The sequence below is a fragment of the Lipotes vexillifer genome, unplaced genomic scaffold (assembly GCF_000442215.2).
Source record: "Lipotes vexillifer unplaced genomic scaffold, Lipotes_vexillifer_v1.1 scaffold897, whole genome shotgun sequence".
NCBI classification, from domain to species: Eukaryota; Metazoa; Chordata; class Mammalia; order Artiodactyla; family Lipotidae; genus Lipotes; species Lipotes vexillifer.
In genome coordinates, this window is record NW_006785587.1 from 1,232,290 (window position 1) to 1,242,576 (window position 10,287).

Sequence of the window (10,287 nt, forward strand, 5' to 3'; positions counted from 1 at the left end):
GATTTGAGAGCTAACGAACATAATACAAAGGCCCAGGCTCATTGAAGTAGACTAGAACTTGGACCTCTGCATTTTCTTCAAATTCCTCTAATTCATACTAAAGTGTGTATGTGCTTGTGTGTGTGTGTACATGCATGCATCATGTCACAGTGACTGTTTGCATATGTACTAAAGCAAATAAAGGTTAAAGTATATCATGAAGCACTAAGATTAGACGACAGAGCGGAAGAGGAAATATGGGAGGAAGTTGATACTCACTGACATGGCTTACTTGGGGATGATATAAAGCAGTGTTTCTCAACCTTTAGTCTGTACTAAAATTGCTTGGAGAGCTGCTTAAAACAGAATGCTGGGCCCTACCCATGTCCAGAATTTGTAATTCAGTACATCTGGAGTAAGACCCTAGGATATGCATTTCTACCGGGTTCCAGGGGTTGCTGCTGGTGGTCCAGGGGCCATACTTTAGGACCAGCCGTGTAGACAAGCACAGCGAGCGGCCCTGAACCCTGGCTGCAAACTGGAATCATCTGGGATGAGACTGATGCCCAGCCTCACCCCCAGAGATTCTGATATAATAGAACTTCCGTGGAGCCTGGATAGTGTAGTTTTCAAAGCTCCCCAGGTGTTTTAATGTGCAGTCAGGTTTGGCACCACTGGTGCCAAGGCTTCCTGGAAAAGCGGGTGAGTCTGGGCTCCAGGAGCCACATTCAGTCCTGAGTTGCCGGATTTAATCAGTTTGTCTGCATGTCCTTTCCCAGGGGCAGGTGAAAGCAATGCACTAAATGATCTTCCTAAGGGCCTTTTCCCCACTCAGTATCGAGGCTCTGACTAGGACGCTTTAAAAACGCATTTCCGTGATGTACAAGTAAAACAAGCATTTAAACCCAGTTGATTTTTTTTCTTAACAATGCTGCCCTCTAGTGTCATTTTGGTAGAATTATGTTAAAAACCCACCTCAGCTATCAGTACAGTTACTTCCTATTATGTTAGATAGCTAAAAACTTGGGGGATTTTTCTCTGACATTAAAAAAAAAAAAAAAAAATGAAGTGGGAATTCCCTGGCTGTCCAGTGGTTAGGGCTCCGCGCTTCCACTGCAGGGGGCACAGGTTCAATCCCTGGTCGGGGAACTAAGACTCCGCATGCCCGCGTGGGGAAAAAAAAAAAATTGAACATGCATTAAATTCAGTTTTACTTTGTGGCAACGTGAATCTCTAACTGTGGCCTCTACATTCTCTGCATTCCTCCCTGCATTCCGTGCTGCAGCCTCCTCCTCCCAGATTCCTTTCTGCATTCCACCAGCCCTTTCCTGCAGAGTCAGTAGCCAAACAGATCACGGGAGCAAAGAAATTACCCCTCAACTAAAGTACCTGGGGCATAAGGGCATCTTGCATAGGCTCTTCCACGCTCAGAACTGTTCCTTCTCACCTTTTCCTCACTTCCCACCTCTTTTTCACTTGATTGATAGTTTATTGAGAATTGAATTCATCAAACAGGGGCTCCCCTGTCTTCCTATGATGAGTTCTCCAAACCTCCTGAGGTCCCACCGTCTTGCCAGACGTGTCCTTCCCCCCCCAGGAGTGTTGTTCTCCTCCATCTCCCTGTGTCAAGTCTCTCCCCCTCCATACTCCCCAACCCTCTAGCCCGCATCCTCAGTAACTCCCCTATCTAGATCACGCCCAGTGGCATACAGGCTTACTCTTACATCTTCCAGTTTTAAAATAAAACTCTCCTTCGACTCTAAGTACCCCTTCAGCTGCTGCCCTCTTTCTCTGCTCCATTCATTTCCTAACTTGAGTCTACCCAGGTTGTCTCTAACGCCTTCCCTTCCCCACGCCCATTCTACCACTGGCTCCAGCCTGGCCTTGGTCCCAACGCACCACAGACACTGACAGCACTCTTCTCATGGTCTGCAGTGACCTCCCTGTCACACAGCCAAATCCTGTAGACGCTGTGTTGTGCCCTTCTGACTCGAATGCTCGTGTGTTCCATTCCTCCGGCACAGCTCCTTCTGCAAGCACTCCCTATTCTTGATTCTGAACTGTCCCCCCATCTGGCTTCCTTCCTGCCCCTCTGGCTGCAGTGACCTCTCCCCGACTCCTGCTCTGGCTCTTAGAACCTCTGCTCTTTTCTCTGGGCAGACTTCCCTTTTATAGTCTCATCCACTTCCATGGATTTAAATACATTTAAAGACTGGTAATTAACAAATAGCTCGCTTCCAGCCCAGGTTGTTCACCGTGTCATTATCCAGTTATCTCCACTCAACATCTCCCCTCAGTCTCTCACAGTCATCTCCATTTTTGGCATGTCCAAGGGGAGACCCTGTCTCTTCCTTCCAAACCTGTTCCTCGCTCAGTCTCCTGCATCTCGGTGAATGGCCAGTTATCTGGGAGACCGCCTTCATTCCTCCTCGTCCTCACTTGCCACGTTCAGTCCATCTGCAAGTCTAGGGAATACTACCCCCCAAACAGATGTTGATCCATTCATGCCTCTGTCTTTGCTACCACCTCCCGATTCCAAGCCCCCTCAACTCCTGCCTGGAGTACTGCAACTTCCTAAAGATCTTCCTGCTTCCTCCAGCCCCCCTCCAGCCCCACAGCATGGTCCGATAGTGTTCTGAAATGTTCACTGCATCGTCATTTCCTTACCTAAAAATGTTAGTGACTTCCCATCAAGCCCTGAATAACAGACAAATAACACGGTTTGCCCTCTGCCAACTTCATCCTGTAGCCCTGTCCTCCTTCCTGACTCAGCTTCCATGGCTTCCTGATTGCGGGAACTCACCAAGCTCTGTCCAGCCTCAGGGCCCTTGCACATGCTGCTCCAGTGGCCTACAATCCTCCTCCACGGCTCTTCACCTGGCTGGTCCCTATTTATTTTTTGTGCCTAAACATTACTCCTCAGGGAGACCTTCCTTAACCAACTAAAATCGGTCTTCCCTCTTATTCCCTATCTCAGCCCCCTATTGGTTTTTTTCATAACATGTCACATTTTGTAATTACCTACTTGTTTACATCTCCATGTGTTCTCCACTCAATTCAGAACTCAAGGAGCTTTGTATCTATTTTACTCACAGATGAACCCAGTGCCTGGCACACATTAAGTTCTTAATACGTGTGTGTGAAATAAGGGAATGAAGGTACAGGAGGAGTACCACCTCCACTCCACCTTACCTGCTCTTGCCAAGGCCTCAGGAACTGCCGCATGGCCAAGCCACTGGCCAGTCCTGTGCTCATCTTACGTGATTACAGAATGGAGACAGGGGAGGCTCTCGGGCTCATTTTATTCTGTTAACCTCCTCAGTGTTTACCAACGTGTTTGATTCGCCCCAGTATCCCCAACCCCTAGCATAGCAGACGCCTCATAAATCCTGTTGACTGGATGAACATCTCAGCTCTGGATGAAACAGGATGTGAAAGGAAAGGGAATTAGCACAACGATGGAGATCTCCAAAGAGAGAATACTTTGGGGCAGAGATTTAAATAATGGCTTTAGACTTCCAGAAATTTTAGCACAGGTACTCATTTCCATTTGTATAATAAAAGGAAAGAAACTTTTTGTATCTCATTTGCTTTATAAAGGGAGAACTATCTTCATAGATTTAGTTGCTGAGTAATAAACTGATATTTAGGAGTCTTTCTCCAAGAAAGAAAAATATTTTCCTTATAAGCCAAGTTCTACCTCTGTTGGGACTCTGGTGAGGAAAAGCATTCCCATCTTCCAAACAAAGAAACCAAGGGCAATTTTAAATGGTTTATGTAAGCCAAACAAGCAAGCAAGCTAAGACCCTAACCCTCGCTGTCTCGTTCCAAATCCTGTCCCTGATCAATTAAGACAGTGCTTGCTGGTGAGAAATAAAAGAAGAACACATCTACTCAACTCGAGTTTGAGAAAGGATTTGATTCTTCTGAAGGACACGTAACCTACCAGATATTAGTGGGGCAAGAAAAGCCCATGGCCTGCAACCCCTTGAAAATGTCAAATGACCTATCACCCTGGGTATTTGGCTGACCTGCTTTGTAGAAGAAATCCAACCATGTCTGTGACTTATCACTCAGTTGAACTTGAGGTTCTCCATGCTCCCTGGTTCTGCATCACATCGGCTGGTGCCAAGAAGATTAGCTCAGCTCCACCCCTCTGGGAAGGGGTTCATTCTCCTGTTTAGGAAATATGATGTCAAGGTGAAAGAGGCTGATGAGCAAGTGGGGTGGGGCCACACGCAGGCCCCGGTGAAATGCATGACATGGGTGTCTTAGAATGAACTTTGGTCCAAAGTGGTCAAGGACAGAGTAGCCATTGTGGGCTGGGAGCCACCATGGCTTTGGCTGTTTGTTCAGCATTTAATATGTTTATCTTTCTGCCAAACACATTGTTGTTGAGTCATCTCTATTAAACAGCCACCCTGAGTGAGTCTTAGCTCTGCAGATCCCACACACAGAGGCAGGCCTTCTATCCCCAATGACCCTCCATTCCACAAAGTCAAAACAAATGCTTTCTCTCACTTCTCACTTTAGTGAGCCCTTAAGGTCCCCACGTTCTGAAAGAGGTGAATCATGTGTTCTTTTATCCAGCCAGGAACCCTGAAGTGATAAAAGTAAAGGAAGAACTTAAAGTGGTCATTCTGTTTTTAATATCATTTCATGTTGTTGCTGCAATCTGAAAATGGAACCCAAAAGTACCAACCACCTCCAAACTATCAATATTTTATGTTAGACTATTATGTTATCACCAGTGTCAAAGTAATTATATTAATCCAACAAATAATTGCATTAAATATCTAAGCTTTGGGCAGGAAAAGGAAAAAAAAAACTGTATAACTTTGAAAAGTATATGTAGTGCTAACTATTTGGCTTTCCATAGAAATCGTTCGAGCCATGACACATGTGATAAACCAAGGAATGGCAATGTACTGGGGAACCTCTCGCTGGAGTGCCATGGAGATCATGGTAATTTCATTTCTATTTTTAAATGGCCATTGAGTACCTATTATTGTTTGTTAGATATCATGTGTAAGTTGTACGATCTTTGGCAAACTTTCTTCACAATCACAATGGCACTAGAATTCCATGATCAATTCCATCAGTAATAGAGATGGATATGGGGGGTGGATCTCCTCAGCTCAGAATACAATAGGGAGGGTGCAGGTATCTAACAGGCATTGTGCTTTAGCATGTTCTCTGGTAGTAAGAGAGTAAATTTCTCAGCTAACGAGACATATGAACACAATATTCCAGGGTTTTTTTTAATGTATTAAATAATGGTCCTGTTCATAACATGCTAATTACAGATCATTTTTATATTATATATTAGTTAAGTTTTATTTCTTTAGGAACCTAGAAATAGTCAAACTATGTTTTCTTTGTAATAGTCCATAATTCATACTTTGACTAATTTTCCCTGGACCTTACTCATTCCAAAACCTCTCAAAGAATAATAAGGATTTCCTGCATTGGTATTTCTTAGTGAAATTGATGGTCATAACTTTGCTTACTATTTGGCAATCTACATTTTTCTTGGTTTGTATTGATTTCACCAAAATGAAATTTTTTCATGCATACAGCCTTATTTCTCATCAGCTATAAATTCAGTTGCACTTTTATTTCTCCCTAGGAAGCCTACTCTGTAGCAAGACAATTCAACATGATCCCACCAGTCTGTGAACAAGCTGAGTACCATCTTTTCCAGAGAGAGAAAGTGGAGGTTCAGCTACCAGAGCTCTACCATAAAATAGGTAATCTTCACAATCAAATTTACTGATTATTTTTAACAACAGGATGATCAGTGATCCAGAAAAAAAATGTTACTGAAATGCTTTCCTAAATGTTCCTAATTAACCTAGGGGGTTGTCAGCACTATGCATTCCAGAGACTGGAAGAATCAAAAGTGCCTGTATGTAACCTCCAGAGTATCACTCATGACAGCCAAGCAGAGCTGTAAATTGTGACTGGTGTACAAGCCGTATTCAGTAGGTGTTCAAAAAATGCATATAGAATGAAGGGAAGAAACAATGAATAAACGTATTTTTCATAGGGTAGTTGCTCTAGCCAAGAATGCATCTCTGAGTGGATTATGACTGCCTTTCCCAAAAATTATGGATTTATACATCTGTATCTCCTACTTTGCCTAGAACTGAGTCAGAATGGGAATTCAAGAACGGCTGATGAGCCAGGGACACATGTTTTTGTAGGTAGACATAATGACAAAGAGAGGGAAAAAATATATACAACAACATGTACACGAGAATTTTGGACATCAGAAAAACTTAAGTAAGCCACATTTTCAGGCATACTTATTAAAACAGATTCCAGAGATAATTTTCTTCGTAAGAAATGGGGGTTTACACGAGTGGGAAAATGCTGGGTAAGAAAAAAAGGATAAAAAAGTTCAACAACAGCAATAACAATGGTTGTTATTGCTATCACTGCGTGTTTACTGTGCAGGGGGGCATTGTGCTCCTGCTTTGCACCAGGCACTATTAAGGCACTGAGTGAACAAGCGAAGAGCTGGGTTTCTGTGCAAGCAAAAGTGTTTATCTCTGAGTGTAAAAAGAAACATAAATTTTGGTCATCCAAAAACTATGGATAAGCCACATTTTCAGGCTTGATTATATGGCCTGTTCCCCATAACCAACAGTGCACATTTGATAGGTTTATAAAAATGAAGCACTATTTGTAGATGCCTAAACTGTAATGGAAACATTTATGCTGATATTAGCTCATGTATCTGGCCAGTTTTCCCCCCAACTAACCAAGTCCTTTCTAAGCACCCCAACACTTTTGATCCCAGTTTGCAGAAGTAACTTTTTAAGGTTTTTTTCTTCTGTAGGCGTCGGAGCGATGACATGGTCTCCGCTGGCCTGTGGCATCATCTCAGGAAAATATGGAAATGGGGTGCCTGAAAGTTCCAGGGCTTCACTGAAGGTATTTTCCTCCACCTCTAGGAAAGAGTCTGGGGATAGGAGCAAGGGAAAAAAGGAGATTCTGCAGCAGCCTGTGGCTCCCTGGCTCAGGCCGAGTGTGTCCTTGGGCTGGCCGGTGTTCCCTGGCCAGCTCCCCAAGCCCTCTGGAGGTCTCTACTTCTGGTCAGGCATCAGTGCAGAAAGTTCTCCTCCTCTGGGGACCGGGGGAGATGCCCAGTGACCTGGTTGGATTTGTAGACTTGAATTCCTACACTTATTCTTATATTCAAGAAGGCATTTCATTCCTCCTTCGAAACTTAGGAAACGTAAAATCCCTTTTCTATATAAGAGGATCTAATTTTACTTTTCTTGACGAAACAAAATTTAAGCCATAGAGGTTTAATCCACATGTGGCAAACCGGTTGTAGTTGAATAGGTTTGAGGTCGGTTGACGTTTTTTAATATGTGAGGATGGGGAGTAAGGAGGGAGGGTTTGAGAAGCAGATACAGAGCCAAGCCTCTGTCACGGAGGCTCAGGGCTGGCATTTGCAGAGATCAACTCCGGCTGCTCAGTCTTGCAGCTTAATTTCTTATCTGAAGCATAAAGATATTTAAGATCATTGACATAAAGTTACCTCCATTCAGAAGATCTTGATGATTAATTTACCGGAGGGTACTCCAAAATCTCTCCTTGTTAATAACAACATGTCTGTTTTTTAAAACTTGAGAGAATGTGTAATAACATTAGAATCACAAATTACTCTGTAATGTCTAGGGAGAGAACATAGGCATTTTCAAAATTCACACATGCCAAAGGCCCCAAAGAGGAAGCAGAAGTCTGACACAGCACAAAGTCAGCACAAGGACAACTCAAGTTAAGCCCAAACCAGCAACCCTTTAATCAGTGTGGCTGGAACCACCGTGTGCTTCCCTAATCAGGACCTTCTCCAGACTCTAGGTCTATCACTTTTCTCTCTGCTGTACTGGTTGACCTATTAGCTTGTTTGTTCTCTAAGATAATACAACATAAATATTTCCTAAAACATGGCGACATGGTCCTGCTTCTGGTTTTGCATTATTACACTAATTATCCTAGAATATTATATAGGGTCTTGTTTCTGAAAAATGGAAGGTTTTGAATAAGTCAGCAAAGAAAAACGAAAAGCATCTTAGGAAGGAAGGGATAAAAGGTGGATGGCAAGAAAAGAGTGAAGAAAGAAAAGCATTGAAAATTGTGATTTTGCTGAGCACCTACTATGTGCCAAGCACCAGGCTATGTGTTTTTATTCATCTCCTTTTTTCCTCGCAAAGATAAATGGATACAGATGGCTTTTAGCCAGTTGTAGCCAAGCATGTTGTCTTACATTCTTTCAGAGACTTTCTGAAAAACTCAAAGTGCTTCCATATATACCAGGTGTTTGTTCCAGACTGTCCTTATAAGAGGGTAAACCTTTTCCAGATGCAGACACTGAGCACAAAGAGATTAGATAACAATCCAAGAGCATAAACTCATAATAGTAAAAGTTAATAGTAGAACTCAGGTCTCGTGGCTCTCAGTGCATCTCCCTAAAGGCATTTTTGTTTCCCTTCAAACTCAGGTTTTTAAAGGAGGAAGAAGTAGCTCCTACACTGTATTTGGAGTATATGATTGTCTGATCTCCACCACTGTTTGAGAAAAGCTTACAAACAGCTGAAAAGCTTTTAACAGTGCACTAACGAAAGGAGGAAAAAAAAGAAAAGGAGATGCAAAATATTTGAAGGTGACTAAGCCCAAAAGCAACCCCAAAAATATTTCTGTTGTTGACTTTTCAGCATCTATTGAAACATCCTTAGCGATAAATAAGGACTCTGAACAGGTGAAAGGCAGCCAGTCACAAAGCACGCTTCTTTAGAGCTCCGCAGACCCTCAAGGCTTCTTAATTCATCAGTCCAAGTGCTTTCTGGACTACTATACGTACACCTAGAAAAGCCACTTGAGTAGAGTAACTAAAGCAAAAAATACTACTACTACTAATTATATACATATATATATATATATATATATATATATATATTTCAACCTTAAGATTGAATGAGAATTCTAATAGTAAAAACATTTTTTAAAAAACAAAGACCTAGGCAAATAGATAAATAAGATGGCAACTTTCACCTTCCCCCAAAATAGAATAAATGGTTGGTATTTCACACTGGCTGTTTTAAGTTACACCAGTAACATAAGGATGCTAATACTTTGTTTCTGCTATAAATATTGAACTAGATTTGAAGGATAAACTGAGTGTGAAAAAATACCTCTCTTTTAGAAAGTAGTACTGCCCAGGTGGTTTTCTGGGAGGCTGCATCTGGCCCACCACTGTTACAAAGACTTCTAAATCAGTGTCATCAGCACAGACTCACCACCGAGCTAAACACCACTACTTCTTCGTGCCTATCAGACATGTCCACGTGGCTGTCCCATGGGCATCTGTCATGCCTAATGGAATCTGTCCTCACTCCCCAGAATCTACTCTTCCTTCTCACTTGACAATGCCGCCACCCATCCATCTGGTCACCCCAGTCAGAAGCCAAGGCATTATCTCAGCTGCCTCTTCTTCTCCCTCAGTCTTCTCCAGCGGGGCGCCAACTCTTCCAGTCCACATGCTGACGCTCTGTGGTCCGTTCCTTGTACCACCCTTGTTCAGATCTTCATCATTGCTTACTTGGTTTGCTGCATTAACCTCCCATCTGGACTCTCTGATTCCCTCCCTCCCTTTTTCAGCTCCCCACCAATTTTCTATTATCTATCTCAATTATGTGACCAATTATCTTTCTAAAAGATTAATCTGACTATATCATAACCCTGCTTAAAATCCTTTAATGACTTCCCAATCACTGATTATAGGACAAAACCTAAAACCCACAAATAGCATTCAAGGAAATACTCTTGAACCCGTTTTTCGTTCTTGTCTCTCCCCAAATCATATTACTACATTTTTCACCCAAATGCACTGTACTCTTTTTTGCCTCCCCAAAATGCCCTTCTTTACATCCTGCTGTGGAAGCTCTCCTCATCCCTAAAGACAAATCTTGGTTGTCTTCACTCTGTGAAACCTGTCCTCACTTTATAAAACTCAGTTATTGGTACTTCCTTCTGTCATTCCATAAACACTTCTTACAGAGTCTTAGAATCCTCTGGCTGCAAGCAATAGAATGCAATTCAACCTAATTTAATCAAAGAAGGGAATGCATAGACAGACACTCCCTGGGAAGGATGGAGTGGGATGGCCTCAGGGGTGACTCCATCCATAGATTTGCACATCGTCAGGACTCTCCATCTCCTCTATTTCTCCCTGCACGTGAGTGTCATTTTCTTCTACTACAAGTGGGTCTTCTCCACGAGGCCAGGAGCAGGAAT

At 42.7% G+C, this 10,287-nt stretch overlaps 1 protein-coding gene across 5 annotated transcripts in view; it reads left to right on the plus strand.

Moving 5' to 3' along the window:
- KCNAB1 (potassium voltage-gated channel subfamily A regulatory beta subunit 1) overlaps nucleotides 1-10,287 on the plus strand; it is a 435,707-nt gene that overhangs the window by 408,510 nt on the left and 16,910 nt on the right. For all 5 annotated transcript variants that reach the window (XM_007457647.1, XM_007457650.1, XM_007457648.1 and 2 more), the window contains 3 exons: nucleotides 4,859-4,944; nucleotides 5,609-5,729; nucleotides 6,824-6,918. In XM_007457647.1, coding sequence (XP_007457709.1) covers nucleotides 4,859-4,944; nucleotides 5,609-5,729; nucleotides 6,824-6,918 — 302 coding nt within the window. The remainder of the gene's footprint in view (nucleotides 1-4,858; nucleotides 4,945-5,608; nucleotides 5,730-6,823; nucleotides 6,919-10,287) is intronic.